Source organism: Mytilus trossulus, chromosome 6 (assembly GCF_036588685.1).
Source record: "Mytilus trossulus isolate FHL-02 chromosome 6, PNRI_Mtr1.1.1.hap1, whole genome shotgun sequence".
NCBI classification, from domain to species: Eukaryota; Metazoa; Mollusca; class Bivalvia; order Mytilida; family Mytilidae; genus Mytilus; species Mytilus trossulus.
The window spans coordinates 84817174-84841621 of NC_086378.1; the positions used below are offsets into that span (position 1 = coordinate 84817174).

The following is a 24448-nucleotide window of genomic DNA, read 5'->3' on the forward strand; positions in this document are numbered from 1 at the left end:
GAAGGAAAGCTTTCCATGAAAAAGCTGCTTGTGTAATATTGATATTTCAAGAACCTAGAATCAAATGATAAGGTCGATTTCATGGCCATTGCCTAAGTTAATATCGTCATAATTGTAACATTTAAGACGTACAGATGTGAGACAAAATGAACAATTTAGTATGCGAGGCAATATGACCATTTATTAACAAACTTACTACAATATGTATAGAAATGCCCATGCTTTATAAAAGGAAAATTTCGACATCTGGTCATTATGAACGGAGAAATTGCTACAGCCAGGCATTACGAAATCTCAGTATGCATTACGAAATCACACCCGTGCATTACGAAATCACAGTCATGCATTATGAACAGATGAAACGGGACATCGATCAAAACGAAACGGAAATATTGCACAGCCTTTTTCGAGTACGACTTTCGATTATTATAACTGTTTCATGTCCGTTGTTCAATCCTCAGAATGCAGACTTAGAATAGTTAAACTGTCTGACTTATTCTTCCCAGCTTCTTTATATTTGCTAGATGAAATGAATTTTAATAACATAAAATTAAGAATTTGGATGAGAAATCAGAAATTAACTAACAGTCACAATGTTAACCAAGTTCCATGCAAAATTGAATCCGAAAAGACAAGTTGAAGTTCACCTATGAAATTCCTGTATCTTTTTCACGGTAAGTTTCTTACTCTTTGTTGAATCGAATGTGAACAATTAAGTATGCGAGGCAATATGACCATTTAGTATGCGAGGCAATAGACATAATTAAGTATGCGAGGCAATATCACCATTTATAATGCAAGACAATATGAACAATTTAGTATGCGAGGCAATATGAACAATTTAGTATGCGAGGCAATATGACCATTTATAATGCAAGACAATATGAACAATTTAGTATGCGAGACAATATGACCATTTAGTATGCGAGACAATATGACCATTTAGTATGCGAGGCAATATGAACAATTTAGTATGCGAGACAATATGACCATTTAGTATGCGAGGCAATATGACCATTTAGTATGCGAGACAATATGACCATTTAGTATGCGAGACAATATGAACAATTTAGTATGCGAGACAATATGACCATTTAGTATGCGAGACAATATAACCATTTAGTATGCGAGGCAATATGACCATTTAGTATGCGAGACAATGTGACCATTTAGTATGCGAGACAATGTGAACAATTTAGTATGCGAGGCAATATGACCATTTAGTATGCGATACAATATGACCATTTAGTATGCGGGACAATATGAACAATTTAGTATGCGAAGCAATATGACCATTTAGTATGCGAGGCAATATGAACAATTTAGTATGCGAGGCAATATGAACAATTTAGTATGCGAGACAATATGACCATTTAGTATGCGAGACAATATGACCATTAAGTATGCGAGACAATATGACCATTTAGTATGCGAGACAATATGAACAATTTAGTATGCGAGGCAATATGACCATTTAGTATGCGAGACAATATGACTATTTAGTATGCGAGACAATATGAACAATTTAGCATGCGAGGCAATATGAACAATTTAGAATGCGAGACAATATGACCATTTAGTATGCAAGACAATATGACCATTTAGTATGCGAGACAATATGACCATTTAGTATGCGAGACAATATGAACAATTTAGTATGCGAGGCAATATGACCATTTAGTATGCGAGACAATATGACTATTTAGTATGCGAGACAATATGAACAATTTAGCATGCGAGGCAATATGAACAATTTAGAATGCGAGACAATATGACCATTTAGTATGCAAGACAATATGACCATTTAGTATGCGAGACAATATGACCATTTAGTATGCGAGACAATATGAACAATTTAGTATGCGAGGCAATATGACCATTTAGTATGCGAGACAATATGACCATTTAGTATGCGAGGCAATATGAACAATTTAGTATGCGAGGCAATATCAACAATTTAGTATGCGAGACAATATGACCATTTAGTATGCGAGACAATATGAACAATTTAGTATGCGAGGCAATATGAACAATTTAGTATGCGAGGCAATATGACCATTTATTATGCAAGACAATATGACCATTTATAATGCAAGACAATATGGACAATTTAGTATGCGAGACAATATGAACAATTTAGTATGCAAGGCAATATGAACAATTTAGTATGCGAGGCAATATGACCATTTAGTATGCAAGACAATATGACCATTTAGAATGCAAGTAGTTATCAAAGGTACCAGGATTATAATTAAGTACGCCAGACGCGCGTTTCTTCTACATAAGACTCATCAGTGATATTCAGGGCTGGTGATACCCTCCGGGACGAAACATCCACTATCAGTGGCATCGACCCAGTGGTGTAAATACTTATTAAAGGTACCAGGATTATAATTTAGTACGCCAGACGCACGTTTCGTCTACATAAGACTCATCAGTGATATTCAGGGCTGGTGATACCCTCCGGTACGAAACGTCCACTATCAGTGGCATCGACCCAGTGGTGTAAATACTTATTAAAGGTACCAGGATTATAATTTAGTACGCCAGACGCACGTTTCGTCTACATAAGACTCATCAGTGACGCTCATATTAAAATATACAAACAAGTACGAAGTTGAAGAGCATTGAGGATCCAAAATTCCAAAAAGTTGTGCCAAATAAGGCTAAGGTTCTCTATTCCTGGGATAAGCAAATCCTTAGTTTTTTCGTAAATTCAAAGTTTTGTATTCAGGAGATTTATGAAAATGACCACATAATTGATATTCATGTCAACACCAAAGTGCTGACTACTGAGCTGGTGATACCCTCGGGGACGACATGTCCACCAGCAGTGACATCGACCCAGTGGTGTAAATAGTTATCAAAGGTACCAGGATTATAATTTAGTATGCCAGACGCGCGTTTCGTCTGCATAAGACTCATCAGTGACGCTCAAATATTTATAAAGTACGAAGTTGAAGAGCATTGAGGATCCAAATCTCCAAAAAGTTGTGCCAAATAAGGCTTTGGCAAGACAGTATGAACAATTTAGTATGCGAGACAATATGAACAAAGTTGTGCCAAATAGGGCTTTGGCAAGACAGTATGAACAATTTAGTATGCGAGACAATATGAACAATTTAGTATGCGAGACAATATGACCATTTAGTATGCGAGGCAATATGACCATTTAGTATGCGAGGCAATATGACCATTTAGTATGCGAGACAATATGACCATTTAGTATGCGAGGCAATATGACCATTTAGTATGCGAGACAATATGAACAATTTAGTATGCGAGGCAATATGAACAATTTAGTATGCGAGGCAATATGACCATTTAGTATGCAAGACAATATGACCATTTAGAATGCAAGTAGTTATCAAAGGTACCAGGATTATAATTTAGTACGCCAGACGCGCGTTTCTTCTACATAAGACTCATTAGTGATATTCAGGGCTGGTGATACCCTCCGGGACGAAACATCCACTATCAGTGGCATCGACCCAGTGGTGTAAATACTTATTAAAGGTACCATGATTATAATTTAGTACGCCAGACGCACGTTTCGTCTACATAAGACTCATCAGTGATATTCAGGGCTGGTGATACCCTCCGGTACGAAACGTCCACTATCAGTGGCATCGACCTAGTGGTGTAAATACTTATTAAAGGTACCAGGATTATAATTTAGTACGCCAGACGCACGTTTCGTCTACATAAGACTCATCAGTGACGCTCATATTAAAATATACAAACAAGTACGAAGTTGAAGAGCATTGAGGATCCAAAATTCCAAAAAGTTGTGCCAAATAAGGCTAAGGTTCTCTATTCCTGGGATAAGCAAATCCTTAGTTTTTTTCGTAAATTCAAAGTTTTGTATTCAGGAGATTTATGAAAATGACCACATAATTGATATTCATGTCAACACCAAAGTGCTGACTACTGAGCTGGTGATACCCTCGGGGACGACATGTCCACCAGCAGTGACATCGACCCAGTGGTGTAAATAGTTATCAAAGGTACCAGGATTATAATTTAGTATGCCAGACGCGCGTTTCGTCTGCATAAGACTCATCAGTGACGCTCAAATATTTATAAAGTACGAAGTTGAAGAGCATTGAGGATCCAAATCTCCAAAAAGTTGTGCCAAATAAGGCTTTGGCAAGACAGTATGAACAATTTAGTATGCGAGACAATATGAACAAAGTTGTGCCAAATAGGGCTTTGGCAAGACAGTATGAACAATTTAGTATGCGAGACAATATGAACAATTTAGTATGCGAGACAATATGACCATTTAGTATGCGAGGCAATATGACCATTTAGTATGCGAGACAATATGACCATTTAGTATGCGAGGCAATATGACCATTTAGTATGCGAGACAATATGAACAATTTAGTATGCGAGGCAATATGAACAATTTAGTATGCGAGGCAATATGACCACTTAGTATGCGAGACAATATGACCATTTAGTATGCAAGGCAACACGAACAATTTAAAAGCTGGTAACGAAATCTAACAAATACTGTCATAGATAATTTCAATTTGAGATACATTTATATAAACGAGACAAATATAAAGTGAAACACATGGTAAGTTACTAGATGAGGTATTAACAAACAATAAAGGTTTAATACCCTTCAAAAATTGGGTGGGATATAATATTAACAAAGTGTTCCTGTCCTGTCTGTCGGATTGTCCATAGATCTTGAAAGTGAGACTGATGCTTGAGGCAGAATAATTTTTGTAGCAACTGAATAGGACAGATTATTGTTTTGTCAAAAAGAGTGCAGATTATTTTTTGTCAAAATAGAGGCCAGTTTTTCTTTTCTTAAAAAAAAATTCCCCTCTTTTCCCCTTATTCTCTTTTTTTTTGTTTAGTCAATTTTTCTCTATTTGTAATTAAGTAATTTCTTGTCAATTCTTTAAAGCCCATACCAGCCTTAATAAGTGATGGGTAGATGTTTAGGAGATTATGTAATTTAGGAAAACTTTAACTCAAATAGCTGTTTCCTATAATATGTTTGTTTTTGTTTTTGTTTTTGTCACTCACTAATTGTGTTTAAATAAAGATATTTATATAAAACAAAGGTTACAGGTTAAACCTTTTTAATATTTGAGACAATCATGCAGAAATGTTTTCCACACCGTACTTATTTTTCAGTTTCGGTTCTAATATTTTCGTTGATAACTCAGTGCCTAATTTCTTTGATAACTATTGTTCAATGATATATTTGTACTATTTGTAAACATCAATATATATATATTTATACGTCATACTTTGAACGACAATTTTTGTTTATGTCTACCTGTGCAAATTTCAAACGTGCAATTTTACCCCAGTACTGAAAACCTTCTATCCTTTACGGGTAAACTTTACATGCATAAATTAAGTCGTATACGAATAACAAAATTAGTATGTCAAATTTGATGTATGCCTTTTTGTGCTTCTTCGTTACATTTGTTGTTTTTAAAGTGATATTAGGATGATTACACATTATTGACTGCTTTTCCCTTATTTTTGACATTTTTATTCTTTGAGTATGTTTGTTCATTCATCGTTGACAATGTAATGGAATTTAATGCGACTGTCATAAAAGTGAGAGGTGTAGCTGGCTAGAGATCCAGGTTCAATCCACCATGTTCTACATTAGAAAATGCCTGTACCAAGTCAGGGATATGACAGTTGTTATCCATTCGTTTGATGTGTTTGGACTTTTGATTTTGCCTTTTGATTTTTGATTTTCATTTTGGAGTCTAGTATTTTTGTGTTTTTACTTTTTTTATGGGATAAATAATTAGAGGTCCTTGCGAATTTAAATGAACTTCAATCTAATATTTACTCATTTTTAGAAAAGATATTTTATCACACCTTTCGAATTCCCCCCCCCCCTTTTCAACTTATATAGCGCGTGAAGAATACTAAGGAAAACATAGATTTTGTTTAAAGCACCGTACTCAGTATCAGCATGATAGGTCATTATATGATTTTAAATATGTTTACTGGTCTCAAATTTAAACATCGTATGGTGTTACTTCATTAAATGTATAAAAAGGAATTTCAAAATTTGCCGTTAAAAATGTAAAACTCTGATCTTCTATTTGTATAACTACAGTTCCAATGTGGTGTAACTTCAATTCACACATTATAAAATTATATATATAATAAGAACACTTGTTCTGAAAGGTTGAAAGGCAAGATACAAAAAAACTATAACACAAAATAGATCAAGTTAGACATAACTTTTCAGCAGCAAATATTTCAAAAGGTAACAACACTCGTCAAACAAAAAATAACCGGAAAAATAAAAATAGCACACTCTTTTCTTTATGTCCCAAGCCATGATCGAGTTTCCAATTTAGAGCCGTTGTCTGTATTTTTCAGAAACTACATTGTTATAAATTATCGCATTAGTTTTCATGTTAATTTTACATTTTTTTTTTAATTTAATAAAGCATCTCATTAAGACAAATACTCGATATGAATATCTAGCCAATTGAATTTTGGATACGCAAACGTCAAGTTATGTTCGACACGAAGCGGTGGTTTTCTCCTGATTTGTGCAAGAAGTTACCTCCTCTTGATACAGTAAGATTTCCAGTGACACTAGAACAATAGAAAAGTCACTCTTCTTATGAAAGAGATAGAAAAGGTCTAAAAACAGGAGAGACAATTTACGCATAAAAACCGATATGCATATGGATGAATATCTCTTAGAACTCAAAACCATTATATAACTTTTATACAACCACTATAAATAAAGTATATGTTAAAGCTAAATTTGTTAATATATGATTTTGTTTTATTTCCAAACATGCTGTTAATTGAACAATTTATTGTTCAACATAGAGGTGTGTAAAAAACTGCCAGATTTGATTGCATATTTTTCTTCTTTTTTTATAATAAAATATATTTCAAACCTTTATAATGTAGCTATCTGAGTATCCACTTTGAACGTGTTCCGAAATGTAATTTCGTCAAAGTTGTGTCATTTTGTCTATATGAATGTCGGTAAATTCGTATGATCGAGTACAACCGACAAGAATATCGTTGGGACAACTCGATATAATGTAATCAATATACGTGAAAGAATACCTAATGTGAAGATTATCAAAATCAGCATATCATAATTGATCAACACATTATGTTTGAACAACATGAGTCCTTTAATATAAAATTTTAAAGGTGCATATCATTTACATTCAACGTTTTTATTGGATTTTTTTTCTACAATGTAACCTCGGGGTTCAACGTTGATAGTAAAACAAAATCCAAGAAATATTTTGAATGATATTGTAAATGATATGAACCTTCGAATTCTTATAATATCGGAAAAGAAAATATGTGATCCGAATTAACAATGCACGTGTGTAATAGAAGATTATGCACGTTAATGATGTACTACAGGGGATAAGGGTTTTTCTTAAACAATATTATGATCCCAAATTTAATGAATTTTGTTGGAAATACTTTAAGATAAACACTAAATATAGCAAAGTATATGTTAAATCTCAAGGTATTATTATTAGGAAAAATGTTTGACTCGGTAAACAAAATCTTGCCTCCCCCGTATTGCATGTAATGGTTGAAACCTAAGGGATTCGCATTTACTGCCTAAAAGGGGCCAGCTACAGTCTTGAATCAGTGATTTTGTTTATAATAAACCAAATATTGTCTCACACTGAAAGAGGCAGGCGGGCAACATGCACAGCCCAGCTTGGCAAAACAAACAACTACGATTTACAAAACATTACCAACCATTACCAACAAAAAACTTCAGTTGGGCAATCTTACTGGAATCTGATTATGGGCAATCTTACTGGAATCTGATTATCTCTATGCAACACTAATGACACATTTAAGTTTTGGAATGATTTTATTCACAAAGAATGTTTCTCATTGGTATGCATTTCTATGCTCTTGTCTTTTCGGAGTTTATATTGGAAATTAAAAATTGCTGCATAAAAGAGACTAGCTCCAAATTCCTATGCATATGCTTGTCATATGTACGAGAAGCATTGCATAAAACATCCGTTTGATATCCTTTAAATGCATGACACTGTTTAGTGGTTTTTCTGCAAAAAATACAAGGAAAACTAGCTAAACTTGTGCTAAATCAAACACTTGAATCTTACATCGCTATTGATGTTAAGCAACCGGTTTAAAGAGCCATCCGGAACTGTTGGGTTTTATGACAGTCTTCTTTCCATACAGACCATCGCTGCAAAATAATTTGAACATTCAATTAGATGATTATAATATTATTTGGCAATCAAAAGAGACCTGAAAATATAAGACCACAACGAACAGAGACCCCCCCCTAAAAAAGTCATTTTACTTTTCAATGAAATTGAAAAAGTAGTTAGTTGCATGTAAAATCATCTTTTGGCTGTCGACATCAAATAAATAAAATCTAAATTTCGTAGCAGTTTACCCCCTCTTTTTTTTACTGAGCTTGTTCAAGAAATGGTCGTTTTATCCCTTTTCAGATTCAGTATGTCATGTTGTATATTTTTCATACATTAGTTGAACTTCTAGCATTTTCTATTTTTTATCATTTGACAAAATACTATGCATCTGAATTAAATTGTTTGCTATTTGAAAAAGCGCGCCTTCTTTTACTTTAATTTACTTCCCTTTATTTCACATAGCAACACAAATTAAAAACTGCCAATATTTGCTGTATATCAATTTTTCCCCCGATAAAAAAATATATATCATGCAACATAATCAACTTTACAAATTGGGAGAAAATCAAGGTGTTCCAACCATTGGATAGTATTAAAAAAAAATAATGAAAGGAAGGCATGATTACAAAAAAAGGGACAGTCAAACTCATAAATCTAAAACAAACTGACAACGCCATGGCTAAAAATGAAAAAGACAAACAGAAAAACAATAGTACACATGACACAACATAGAAAACTAAAGAATAAACAACACGAACCCCACCAAAAACTAGGGGTGATCTCAGGTGCTCCGGAAGGGTAAGCAGATCCTGCTCCACATGCGGCACCCGTCGTGTTATCGTTTATTAAGCAATTAATGTAATGACTTTTACAGACATTTATCAAGCAATTAATGTAATGACTTTTACAGACAAAAACGATGTTATTTGGGGCTTTGTCTGCGGGGACAACAACATATTTATCATGGAGGTCGGATAGGTGTTTAGCAACATTTGGGTCTTTAAAGATTGACGTAGCATGGGCATTGATGGACCCATTCAGTTTCTTAATTCTGATTTGTATTAAGGACCTCACTGCCTTTATCCATTCGGATAGAGTGTCTACGTCTTCCTTCTCCTTGCCTGGCATAATCCTCGACTGAATCCATCAAAATTTTAAAGTTGTATTTCCAATGATGGATTTAGGCTCACGATATTTCGGACCTTTTGATAACACGTTTCGTAGAGAAGTGTTATTAACAATGTTAAGGTCACCGGTAATAACGTGGCCAGCAGGATTATATGTGAATTGGGAACTAGCACAAGTGCAATCAGGAGGTTTAGACTTGAAGTCGTCAATATCGAGATCCTGCAAAACGCGTTTGTAATTGAAAATTTTAGTTGCAATAGGTTTGGTATAGGTATAAGAAATTATTGGTACAGACTGGTCTTTAAAATAAGGAGGTATTTTCGATTGAACTATTTTAGATGAAGGATATTGCCAAGGTTGATGCCATCGAGACCTTTGTTGGCAAAGGAAATATTTAGAAAAGATCTTTTCTCTTTTACATGTTTTCCAATGCGAACTGGCTTGAAAAATCTGTGACTTGCAATATCCGAAATTATAGCTTGAAGTTTGTATTGGTTTGAATGAGGGTTTGTAACAGTGGATTCCAAACATAATTTGAACAGAGAATGAAGTTTTGAAAGGGGTAATGAATAAAGTTTCGTGCGAATGTGATGAATACCTAACGGTTTTTGTATGAATGGCAGCAATTCATCAATAGAGACATCATGCAGAGAGGGTGATGTATAATGACGATGACCATGACTGCGTCTACGTCGAGGAGTCGAGTTGAAAATATTCATTACATTCACCGAGTTACACGAAGGACTAGATAGAATACCTATACCATCAATTTTGTCATTGCAGCCATACGGTGTTGCAGTTCCCAATCGTCTAATCCAGTAGTCTTCTTTTTGTCTACGGAGAGTCGTTGAAAGATTAGGATTGTTAGAGCAATGGTATATCTTTTCGATAATGCGAACTGTCATAGAAACGATGGAATGATCAGGTTGATTGAAATGCTGGTATAGAATGTCGTTAGCATTGAGGTTAATGTCTGATCTATGACCGCACATCCGTTTGTTTATCCTTCCTTTCGTTTCACCGACGTATACCAATCCGCAAAGGTTGCACTCTAATCCGTAGACGACATTTATCGATTTACAATTCAGATCATCGTAACTTCTGGTAAAATATGACTTCTTGGTCAAATTGCTAGTGATTTCAGCATCTGTAATTAAAATAGCACAAGTTTTGCAGCCTTTGGTCTCACATTTTGAAATGCGACAGTGTTGTACTGTGTCATCAAAAACCAAAATGTCTTTAAGGAGAACTGAACATGGCTGTATATGTGTAATGTTGCTGTTGTCACTAGGACGATGATCTGAATGAGTCGTGTTTGGGATATTTGTCATGTCTGGTGATGAGGGGACACCTGCCGTATCAGACGACACCGTGTCCATGGTGACGTCTGTTTCGGACCTTTTTATACTGGGCGACGTCCGAGCCAGTTTCCTGTTAGTTCTTCGTAAGTTCATGCAATTGTTGTTTTGCTACTGGGCGGATGATGTCCTCGGGGACAAATTGTCCACCAGCAGAGACATCGACCCAGTGGTAATAAAAGAGGGACGAAAGATACCAAAGGGACAGTCAAACTCATAAATCTAAAACAAACTGACAACGCCATGGCTAAAAATGAAAAAGACAAACAGAAAAACAATAGTACACATGACACAACATAGAAAACTACAGAATAAACAACACGAACCCCACTAAAAACTAGGGGTGATCTCAGGTGCTCCGGAAGGGTAAGCAGATCCTGCTCCACATGCGGCACCCGTCGTGTTGCTTATGTGATTACAAATCCGGTTAATAGTCTAATTCGGTAGGTCAAATTCATGAAAGGGAAGGTGATTGTATTTACGACGTAAGGAAAATATCCGATATCATTTGTGAAATGGTTATTCCATAACGGTCAACCAACTAGTGATGGCGTCCGTAAAATTTACGAAGGGATGATTTCAACTTCACCATTTAGAACTCTTGATTTAATAGTTGAACCCTGACAACACTGAAAATCAAAATTCACGAGGTGATAAACTTAACAATAAATATGTTACCTGATTTGTTATCATATTCACATTATGTTGACACATCTTAGTTCGTTTGTGCTAGCTCATTTTTAACAAGCTAAACAATTACAGCATTGTCCGTTTTTCTTTGCCAATTACCTCTAATCAGAAGAGCGCATTGTTTACAGGGGAGGTGATATTTTGTCACTAGTTCGCCCACTGTAAATTACAAGTCAAAATTTTTTGAAGTCTAAATTTGATTCTAGAAAGCCAACAACCATTTGATTTTCTGGTGGGGGTAGGTGGTGGTGGCTATTGAGTATTGATTGTATTGAAGAAAAAAAGTTTGTTTCCAATTTTTGGATAAAAAATAATTTGTTTTTGACCCTGAGAAAAAAAAATGTTTGTTTAACCCTCAGTTGCCATTTAATGTAATGCTACTATTAAAAGAGAAGAATTGTTTTCAACTTGTCAGGGGAAAAACCCATAGTCCCCCCTCCCTGAAAACAAATGGTTGCTGCCTTCAAACAATCTCTTTCAGAGTATCATTTAAATCAATTTTATTCAAAGCATTATTATACCGACATGAAGTGTGACTTCATTTTCACTTGTGATCTTAAACATAACTGTTGACTTAGCCCCAAGAACTGCTCTGAAATACTTTTATATAAATATAAAAATTGATAGTTTTTTTAATGTTATCATTATTTATTTTCAAACAGAAAAAGAATAATATTTAATCTAATTTATTTTCATGTTCATGATTAGCCCCATTTATTTTTTGGTTTAGTGTGTTATTTTTATAATTTGAGTCCATTCATTAGAACAATAACTTGCATGAAATCAATGACACAACATTTATTGTTATATTTAGTTTGTTCATACAAGGATTGCAAACTAATTTTCCTTTTATTTAAAACAATGAAGCCTTTGCATTCAGAATACTTTCATTATGATCTTTTTTAAGTTTAAATGAAAAAGGTAGTACCAACTTGCAAGTCTCAGTATTAATAAAAAGGAACTTCTAGTTTTTTATCATTTTAATACTGTCTTGATCCATTATTCATGAATATCTGAACTACCCCTTGTATGAATTGAGGAAATATTTATTTCTGTGTTAAAATAATTTGTTTGCAGCAGTAAAAATACCTACCAAAACATGAATATTAAATTAAATCTTGGAATATTAGATTATTAACCCTGGTATGGCACATAGGGACACATACAGTAGAGCCTTTTTCACTGGAACTGAGTTCTGAAAAGTGATAAAATATGTTTTTCTATTTTTTGGCACATGTTTACAGTATCAAAATGTATATAAGAAGATTATTTTTAATAATATCCACTTGTAAATAACAGCATATGGTGTTTGATATAAAAATAGTTTGTTCATGATAGTGTCAAACAAAGGGACGTAACTCGTGAATTATCGTCGGCTCCGCTTCGTCAGAAATTTCGACACATCTAACTGGCATATTTGCGTATCTTAGCATATCAACTGGCACAAATTTGACATATCATAGTCCAAGTTATGTTACATAACATAATTTAAATTCAGCATAGCTTCACAAGAAGTTAAGAAAGAAAATTACGATTTAAATTTTCTGTGACCAATTTTTTTCGTCAACACCTTGACTTTGAAGACACATATGAGAGAAAAAATGAGTTTTATCCATAAAGAGTTAAGTAATATATTTCCTATATACTCAAGAATGTTCACTTTAGATTAAAATAGTTTTAATTCATGCAATTACTACAAATTCCAAAAAACGGGCTTAACTTTTTTTTGTAAAATATGCCCAAATATGGTAATTACATGACGTCCATTGTTGCTTTAAGAAATGGTCAAACCAGGGTCAGCTTTCCAACTGATTACAACGGCGAATGACGGCAAATGATATATGACGTAATGATGACGTTTTATGAAAAAAAGAAAACTGAAACAAAACAAAAATGAAAACCACATGATGAACAAAATATATAAAATGTATTCAAAAATTATAGGAAAAGTGTTTTTTCAGAAATATAACGAATATGGAAAAAATAATTATTATTTTTTATACAAAGGACACATATGTCTTTCCAGCAGTAAGAGGGTTACAATTCGCAGATTTGATTCGGATAGAAGCTAACCAATTTCGGAAGCATATTCATGAATCAAAGTTTTTCAACTATCTTCACAGTTGGAAAGCAGGTCATTGTTTGACCCTAAATTCATCAGCAACAATAGAGTCACGTGACCGTGAAAATTCAGTAAAAAAACGGAGACAGACCTCATTTTTACTCACTAAATACTATTGTCGTAATAAAAATTTATTGACCTATCAAATCTTGAGTGTCCATAGTTTATTCTCGTCAAAGCTCACACATCAAATCAAAGTCTTTTATTCTTTATTTTATCTGCAAACTTTGAGTTTGGGTGAAAATTGTCAAGTCTCCTGATCGAAAAATCTAATTATTAACGAGGAAACTAAAAATGATGGGTTGCATTTAAATTTAATAAATTGTTTTCGATACAAAGCGGTGGTCACTTAAATTGATGTATAAAAGTAAAAAATGATGGCTTCAAAAAATTCTAAAAATTTAAATCGGTTTCCCGGTTTCATTTAAGATTTCAACCGTTCTTTTCTGTATTTGGATACGCAAACGTCAAATTAGGAAAAATCGATATGGTCATTTTTATTAATTTCCTGTTTACAAAACTTTGAATTTTACGAAAAACTAAGGATTTTCTTATCCCAGGTATAGATAACCTTAGCCGTATTTGGACTTTTGGATCCTCAATGCTCTTCAACTTTGTATTTGTTTGGCTTTGTAAATATTTTGATATGAGCGTCACTGATGAGTCTTATGTAGACAAAACGCGCGTCTGGCGTACTAAATTATAATCCTGGTTCCTTTGATAATTATTTAAGCCGATAGATTTGGCGGACTTTTTGACGTTACGGACGACTGTAGCGCCACCTAATTACCCCCCCCCCCCCCCCTGCTATTGTTGCTGATACAGCTTGACGACAACGGACGTTTCCAAGGACTTGCTTCTCAACAGGTCATACACAGCAAATATCAATTGCAAGACTTAAGTCAACAATGGGACTGATATTAAAACGCGCCATTCTGAAATTGCGTTAATTTCGCGGATTTTTTTTGTACCAATTTGGAAGGTTTTTTTTTCAGTTTCCTACTTGTCATTAGGGTCTAAAATAGATTTATTTCGATTTGTTAATCATGGAGTTTATTGTCAAAAGAAAAACAAGACAATGTGTACTATATGTACTATACAAACAATTAATAATACGTATCTCAAAATTTAAAAGAAGCATCAAGTATAACGTTCTATTACCCCTTGTGAAACCCCGTTTGAATTTAATTCCAAAAGAAAGAATTTTTTTGACAATGTAGTTTTTCGGTCTTACACATCGATGTCACCTGGCATCTGAACACAGTCAATGTACACAACTGAGGCAGCCCACAACCATTTGATTTTCTGGTGGGGGTAGGGGCTGGTGGCTTTTGATTCATTTGAAAAAAAAGTTTGTTTCCAATTTGTGGATAAAAAATGATTTTTTTTTTACCGTGAGAAAAAAAATGTTTGTTTTACCCTGAGCTGTCATTAGATGAAATGCTTAAATTAAAAGAGAGAATTGTTTTCAACTTGTCTGGAAAAAAATACGCAAATCCCCCTCCCTTGAAACAAATGGTTGCTGTCTTAAAACAGTCTCTTTCAGAGTATCATTTTTATATCAATCTTATTCACAGCATTAGCATACTGACATGAATTTTGATTTGTGATCTAAATCATCATTGTTGACATAGCCCCCAGAAACTGCTCTGAAATAATTTTATATAAATGTGAAAATGCATAGTTTTTTTGATGTTATTATTTTTTACAAATTGAAAAAGAATAATATTACTGAGTCTATTTTAATCTTATTTATATTCAAGTTTATGATTAGCACCATTTATTTATTGGTTAAGTGTGTTATTCATATAATTTGCGTTCATTCATTAGAACTATAACTTGCATGAAATCAATGAGACAACATTTATTGTCAACATTATATTTAGTTTGTTCATACAAGGATTGCAAACTAAATTTCCTTTTATATAAAATAATGAAGATTTTACATTGAGAATACTTTCATTATGATCTCTATTAAAGTTTAAATGAAAAAGGTAGGACCAACTTGATAGTGTCAGTAATGAAAAGGAACTCCTGTTTTTTTTATCATTTTAAAACTGGGTCCTGATCAATCATTCATGAATATTTAGACTACCCCTTGTATAAATTGAGTAGACATTCATTTCTGTGTTAAAATAATTTGGTTGCAGAAGTAAACATATTTTCCAAAACATGAATATTAAATTAACTCTTGGAATACTAAATTATTATTAAACTATTAACCCTATTATTGCACATAGGGACACATAGGGCCTATTTCACTGGGACTGATATCTGAAAAGTGATCAAATGTGTTTCTCTCTTCTTTTTTTTTGGTACATGTTTATGTCTGTTTACAGTATGAACATATATTTAATAAGATAATTTTATTAATATCCACATGTAAATAACTGCATATGGTGCTTGATATAACAATACTAACAATTGTTTCATGATATTGTCAAACAAAGGGACCTAACTCGTGAATTACTGTCGGCCCCGCTTCGTCAGAAATATCGAAGTGGCACATTTGCCTTTCTTAGCATATCAACTGGCACAAATTTGACACATCATAGTCCAAGATATGTTACATACCATAATTTAAATTCAGCAAAGCTTCCCAACTGGTCGGAAAGCTGACCCCGGTTTGACCCCATTTTTTATGACTATAGGGAGGATTATGTTGTGATTATGTTAATGTTAAAAACACTGATCAGTCAAAACTATCAAAACTTATAATAAATTTATAATGAAACATAAGCACATGATATACACTTTGGACAGACCTTCAAAACCAAAAGCTGGCATATGCATTGATTAACAGGACACTAAAAACTAGACGAGATAAAGTACAAAACAAAACATACATGTACATAACATATATACAAAAGAAAACAAGCAATACATAAACTATTTGGATAATATGATGATTGTAACATGTGTAAAGGTGTACACAGTTATCAGAGGTACCAGGATTATAAATTAATACGCCAGACACGCGTTTTGCCTAAATTAGAATCATCAGTGACTCTCAGATCAAAGTAGTTGTAAAGCCCAAAAAGTACAAAAGTTGCATCTCCAATTGGTAGGTTTCATCTGACCATGATACATATTTCATATAACATTAAAAATGTTTAGTGTTTGATGTGTGGTGTATTCTCAGGTACAATATGCAATAGGGTCGTTATATTTGTAAAGAGGGATGTTAATGTAAATGTCCGTACTTTAACCTATAATGGTTTACTTTTTAAATTGTTATTTGGATGGAGAGTTGTCTCATTGGCACTCACACCACATCTTCCTATATCTATGTCTGTCTGGCGTTTCATATAACCTTTTCCACATGTTCACGGTTCATTGGTCAATGGTAATATTTCATGGCTTGTTAAATTTATTAAGTAAATCAAGCAATATGTCATCTGTATTTACATTATGGAATGATTGTACGGTGTACATGTCTGTCTGAAAGAGATCATCTGACCCTGACCTCATTTTTGTGGATTATGGGTTAATGTGAAGTTTCCATGGGTGATCTAGTTAATTACTCAGTTACTTTAAGCAGTAGGTCAACCATATTAATTAAATGTAATGATTATGTGATGTACATGTCTTTCCGGTATTGTGTTTCTTTTCTTGACCTTATTTTCATGATGCATTGGTCAATGTTATTTTTTTCATATTTTAAAATCAGGTCATAGTTTTCTAGGTCAGGACGAAATTGTGTTAACTGATAACAGAGAGTTAGACAAAGTTCTTAAGGGGTTTCCCTGTTTAAACATATTTTTGCTCACTTGGGCTACATTAGCAATTATTTGAAAAATGTTTCGTCTTGAACATAATTGCAATACCTTACATCTTAAACAAATCAGAAGGATGATTAACTTTTCATCGTTTTCGAAAGAATCGTACTTTACATAATTATTCATAGGCTGAAAATATTTGAAAAAGGTCAAAATCTCTTCTTATTCTATATGTGACAAAACGAGCGCCGCCCTTTTTTGCTATTGTGTTATGATTTAACATACAAATTGATCTATGTATCATATGTAAATAATTCTAATCCGCAGGGGGTTTCTATTTGCGTTAGCCTACTTGATATCTATCAGTTACCAATCTTATATTTATGTTTATGACTGACTAATAACATTTGTAACTTCAAGTTTTATATTTATAGGCAATTGGCAGAATAGGTGGACAGCATATGAAACAGGAGTGTGATAATTTAAAAAGCAAAACCTTAGACCAAAGTAGCCAAGAGATCATGTTAGACATCAAGAATTCAAACGATGAAATAAAGGAGTTGAAAATGTCAGTTGAGAGCTTGAAAGAAGTCAGTGAAGATACACTACCTTGGAATGTTAGAGGTAAATCTGTTTATGCCGTTTATAGATAGGCATTTGGTCTTTTTTCATTTCATGTGTCTGTTCGTTCATTTATTGGGTAAATGTTGTAGTTCAAGATTAGTTGATACTTGAGTTATGAAAATTGTGTCGTTGCATTGAGTTTGAAACTTAGTACACATATATGAGTTTTGGTATGATTGTCCAGGGGGTAACTTTTTCCTAGGGTTAATAAGATGAATATATTGTATAAATATTACATAGCTGAAGAGTGATAGAGTAGATTGTTACTTCGGGAAAACGTTGTCGACCAAATCAGGAGCCAAAGTTGAACAAACAAATTTCAGGGATAACAATCTGCTCTATCAACTTTTCATTTGTGTTTCATCTTATTCATTATACAATATATTCTGTCATTATTATCTTCTAAATCTTTAAAAGTTATTAGCGTCTTATACGTTCTAGAAATTAACATACTTTATTTATCTTTTATCTGCTTGTATAGATACAGTAAAAAATACATTTCAAAGGCATTACAATTATCTTTAACTTGTCACCATAATATGTAACAATGAATATGTATTTAGTCTGTTTCTAAGCTAAGTTTTTATAATGTTTTGTCTACTGTACCCCCGTTCACACTCCACAGATGATATGGGAACAGTTAATAATTTCTCTGCTGCTTTGTTTACAAATGGGTAAACTTCTTTATGCTTAAGAGCTACAGTACCCTTCAAAAGGATCGATTCGATACGTTTTTCTCCGATTTCTGTGTTTCTCGGAATCACACCGAGTACCGCGGATTTCACTCGCAAAGTCGTCAAAAGATTCTCTCCCAACATCGCGTGGCTGTTAATTGGTCTATTGTCCATCGGATGTACTAAAAATTAACGACGCGTGACAACATAATGTTATCGAGATAATTTACCTATGAACATTTAATCGATCTTGATTGCACAGGTGTGGTTTAAAATCACGGTATTTAAAATTGAACAAATGTTTTCCTTTCTTTGATCAGGACCATATATATAGATATACTGTTCACAGCTATGACATATACATGATATAAAGATACGACAATATAATTAAAAATAAGATAATTATTATGATTTTGTCCTATGCCATTATATTCGAAATAAAACGTACATACCAAAAAATATGAAGAAAATACTTGTTATTTTGAGTTTCTAGTACAGTCCAGTCAGGTCATAATTGTGTGTTTTCAACAAAGACGATTTTGCCACAATTAGAATATGTTATGACTTACTCCATACGCAATATCCGGTGCATGAACTGTTCATTATCTAAAAATCAACTGGCTAATAAAATCATGTTGCTTTGACGGTAACACGATTCATCGGATCAACAAGTAGAATTATTTATTGAGCAATGTAAAATATTATGTTTCACCACCTCGGTATATTTATACAGACTTGAATAATTTAAATTACGAGCAGAAACTGTAAAGTGACAACTCTGTTGAACAAAGGAAATAACTTCAAGTGATATTGATAGCGCTCGTCATTTTCGTATTTTACGAAACGGTTTTCAAATTGACGAAAGTATTTTTATCAATTTCTTCAGTTACATTTGAAAAGTGTAAAAATATTTTCACATTAAATTACTATAATTCTAACTGTATTCATATTGTAGACAAGTTTATGACGCTCAATCATTTAACGTTTACAAAATATTTTAAAAGTTGTGATGTTAAATAATCCGCTTATCGCTATCCGATAGGTCACTAATCCTTTAATTAATATCAAACCTCATAATTGCCCATCAAACTATTCTATTCCAGTTAAGGTAGATAGGGTGTCTACCTCCATTTTGGATTTTGAAATACCAGAAAACAAAGTCTAGATGTTTGATAAAACGTGCAAATTTTGATATTAGTGGGTAATTCATGAGTAAGATTTTTCATTATGATTTAGAATATGCCATGTTTAATCATATTTATAGTTGTATTTTACCGAAAAACAAATACTTTTGTATGATAATTTTTTTTAAATTTTGACAGATAAGGAGAGACAACTCAAATGCAAGTGCAGATAATTCAGATAGTGTTACTTTTACAAAAGAATGTGTTAGGAATTTATCCATTTTATTAAGTAGCAAGAAAACGAGTCCGGTGACCCCATTTTTTCTTCTTATCATCTGGACGAATAATATTTGATCTATCTTCTCATATTTTATCTCAAAATTCCATGGTGTAGTTTTCGTTTTATGACCGAAATTTGGGTTTTCCATGCATAAACTATACAAAATTTGACAATTTTGCGCAACCTGTAGTGTGAAAAATAAGTCCGGTGACCCATTAGTTTATTAATGTTCGTAAACAAGCAGGATATAAACTACATTTTGGCAAATTATTATGAAATTCTATAGATTATAATTTAGAAACCCTATCTACCTTAAATCAGTCATCATTTTATTTTTAAAATTTCCCAACCGCCTACAATTGGCAGTTCTTTATCTCATTATTGTCATTTGAACATTTTTACAATTTACATTCATTGTGAGAAAATGAATATTATACAAGACAAAATTATTGCATCTGTGGAAGTACTCCTGTTGCTGAGTCCTATGGTAACCGAAATGTATTATTATCCTACAGTACTGCCAACAAATCGCAAAACGAAAATGCCGTAATTATTAAGCATACCGAATGATGAATGATATTTTCCTTTTAATTGAATATACTAGTACACAACTTTCAGACACGTAATTTTTATGATTTTCTTTAAACTTTTCACATTAATTTACCGAAGGTCTCCAGTTATTTTAACACAAGTATGTTCATTTCGTACCGTAAATAAAATATTTATTTACTGGTGAAGACATCGAGGTCGAAATTAAGTACTTTTTATTTTTTATAAAACTTAAATGCAATTGAAAGAATTAACAACAACATTTTGCTTTTAAATCTTTTATTCATTCCAGCAATTAAATAATCATAAACAGAAAATGCCGTAGACTTACACAATTATTACGGGGCCATTATTATGCTTAATGAATAGTGAATAAATTTTCGTTTTTACTTGCATATATATACAAAACTTTTAGACACATAATTTTCAAATAAAAACTTCAACTTTGAAGTAGACTATTTGGGTTTTCATATGGAACGCCACAGCTGTCTTATGTGGAACTCTGATATTACTTTATGATGTTTTGTCATTACTTAATAATAGTTTGTCTTTATTTGTTATGGTTATTTTGTCATTACTTAATAATAGTTTGTCTTTATTTGTTATGGTTTTGACATTACGCAATGATGTTTTAATATAACTTAATATGGAATAGTCATTACTAAATGATATTTCGATATTACACAATATGGTTTAGTATTGACTTGATATAGTTTTGTCATTACTCAATATGCTTTTGTCTTTACTCATTGTGGTTTTGTCAATACTCGATGTGGTTTCACCATTATTTAATATGGTTTTGTCATTAATCAATGTGGTTTTAACATTACTTGATGTGTATGGGACTTAACGTAATGTAGTTGTTTCATTACATGATGTGATTTTGTTATTTCGTAATGATGATTTGTCTATTCTTTATATGGTTTTATCATAACGTAATGATGTTTCAAAATTTGACCATTTTACACTACTTGATTTGTTTGTTTCATTATTTGATGTAGGTTTTTCATTCTTTGATGTGGTCCTGTCATTCTTTGATGTGGTTATCCCATTACTTGATGAGATAAAACCACGTGACCAATTCGGAAAAACCTGTTCTATTTTTAGATAGATTTCCATATTGTATGTGCCTCTAATGCGTTTGGCCATTCATCTAATTAGTGTTTAAATTAAAGTACGGGTTACTGTTTAAGATAAACGTTGAGTTAGTTTTCGAAAGAAAGTCATATTTATAATCAAAATTCTATTTAGAATTGATTTTCGAGTTTGACTTCGAGTTTGAGTCACATTTAAAGGCAGAGTTTAGTTACAACTTTGAATTTGAGTCACTTCTTTAGGTAGAGTTTGAGCTAGATTCGAATTTTAGTCGTATTTAGATTTATTATGATTTCAAGTTGAAATTCGAGCTTTTTTATATGTCTTTTTGAGTTCGTAAAAAAAATTCTATCGCGGAACAAGGGCTTTTGCTCGGGCTTCAGAAAAGAGGGATCCAGGATATGCGTACCAAATAAACAATGTTGCAGTGTATACAAAACGGAACATAAGAGTTGACATAAAGTAAGATGTGATGTGATTGTCAATAAGACAACTATTCTCCAGAGTTTAAATGCCCCCTCCTCCGATTTTCCGGTGAATTAAGTGCGAGTTGATTTGAAGTGTCTCAGTTTTTAACAAAACAGCATTAGTTTTTAATTTGTGTCGAGCCTGCGACATAAATGTAGCGGCAAGTAGACACAATAACGTCATCGACAGTGGCGTCATTTCGGGACCTTTGATAGCTCAATATGGGGTATGGGTGTTGCTCATTGTTGAAAACCAAACAGTTTTGTGTCAGTTAAATAAAACCAAATTAAACTGTTTTGACATGATAAATTTATTACCTCCATGAAGTGTTTTAAAACTTGTATAGGAGTTTTCCCTCAATATCAAGAAAAATTATCTACATAAAAACTTTTTTTTGTTTGTTTTTTTTACCGATGAATGTACAGCCGAACAACACTACGATTTTACACTGAAAGCAACAATATCAGATGAGACACATGGTTCCGTGTCCTTTTTTTTACAAATTTATTATAATACTGCTTCTATTTGAAAACGGATCAGATAACAGGACCAAGTGGTTTGGGGATATCCCAGTTATGTCCGACATACTGTAACTTTTTAAGGATTTTATCTTTTTTATTAATGTCTGCCATTCCCCTTTTTTATACCAAAGAACTCTGAACAACCACTCGAACTTTATAATTTGATTTTTAACTTTGGCGTTACCCATCTATGCACATTAAACAAACGACAAATTGAAATAGTGCATGGTGGCCTTTTGTAGCGGACTACAGTCTTAGATGCATGTTTTTTTTTATTAGTTTTAAGTGGCCTTGAACTAGCTGTCAGATAGCTGTCAGATAACTGCGCGTACTCTCAGATCTGTTTATTGTGTCTTTTTGTGTCGGGATGTATACTGACCGACTTTAGAAACGCAACACTAGATTATTTTTGTGTTCCTTTTGAATAAATGTGTCCCCGTCAAAAGCAATGACTGCATGTGGCAAACGCCTAAATAATTGTCCGAAAGGTCAGCGAATTTTGTCTGACATGTTTTGGGTTCTGTTTTACACCTTCTGGTTTTGCATTTGTTTAACCCATTAATTGGTTTTGGCAATTATGCGGTTGGAACTTGAGGGCTTTTAAGGGTATCATTCAGTCAATTCTTTGGCAATTCAGTGGATGGGAAACATTTATGGCATTAATCTGTACTAAATGGCACTCGGCAATTTGATAAGCAGTTGACGTTGCGGCCGTAAACATGTCTTGCAAATGATGTTGCGTAATCAAATTCTGTTGACGTTTCATTGTCACTAAACGTTTATCTGTTTATTGATGGCCAGCAACAAATCTTGTCCACTTGTATCGTTGTCGGAAGGACAGAAAGATGAGTTTCTGAAGTCATACAGTATGGTTGCAGCACGTTTATATTTTAATGTTTGCAGGGTTCTTAAGGGTTAATTCAGTTTCTTGTTTCTCTGTCTTGGCAAAATGGAGATGCAACAATTTCAAACTGGTTAAAGTGAGGCAAATGATTGAAAGAACTGTTTCACAAAGCAAAACAAGTGAAACAATCTTTCATGGGTCCAAAATTTTGCTTTAAGAAATTCGTGCGAAAAAAATCGGTATGTTCAATAACCACAGGTAAGTCAGATTTTGATTTTTTGTACGGAGAAAGAAGAATGATAAACATGCAAAGTAGTTGTAGGAAAATCAAACAAGATTTGGTAAAAAAAAAATCACCAAAACAAGTGTTGCGTTTCGAAAGTCGTTCAGTATATAAGTCCCCGGTCACGTTCACTTGTATTTTTGTCCATCTGATGAGTTAAGCATTTTCAACTGATGTTAATAGTTCGTTCTTTTGTTGTACTGTTATACCACTGTTCCAGGTTAGGGAGAGGGTTGGGATCCCGCTAACATGTTTAATCCCGCCACATTATTTATGAATGTCCCTGTGCCAAGTCAGGAGCCTGTAATTCAGTGTTTGTCGTTAGTTTATGTGTTACTTATTTGTTTTTCGTTCATTTTTTACTAAGGCCTTTAGTTTTCTCGTTTGAATTGTTTTACATTGTCATATCGGGGCCTTTTATAGCCGACTTTGCGATATGGGCTTTGTTCATTGTTGAAGGCCGTACGGTGACCTGTAGTTGTTAATGTTTGTGTCATTTTGGTCTTTTGTGGATAGTTGTTTCATTGGCAATCATACCACATCTCCTTTTTTTTATATACGGAAGGCTGTACGGTTGCTTTTATATGATTTCTTACATCCACTGCATTTAAAATCTGGTAGATATTTGTCTCATTGGCAATCACACCACATCTTACTTTATTCCAACTCCTATGTTCCGTTTTGTATACTTCAACGTTGTTTATTAAGTACGCATATCCTGGATCTTTCGGAAGCCCGAGCAAAAGCCCTAGTTCCACGATAGAAAAACTTAGTTACGACTCAAAA

At 33.3% G+C, this 24448-nt stretch overlaps 1 protein-coding gene across 1 annotated transcript in view; it reads left to right on the plus strand.

Moving 5' to 3' along the window:
• The window catches only part of LOC134723075 (uncharacterized), a 48131-nt gene that overhangs the window by 7794 nt on the left and 15889 nt on the right, over window positions 1-24448 (plus strand). The window contains exon 3 of the mRNA XM_063586714.1: window positions 17635-17824. Within this exon, the coding sequence (XP_063442784.1) occupies window positions 17635-17824 (190 nt within the window). The remainder of the gene's footprint in view (window positions 1-17634; window positions 17825-24448) is intronic.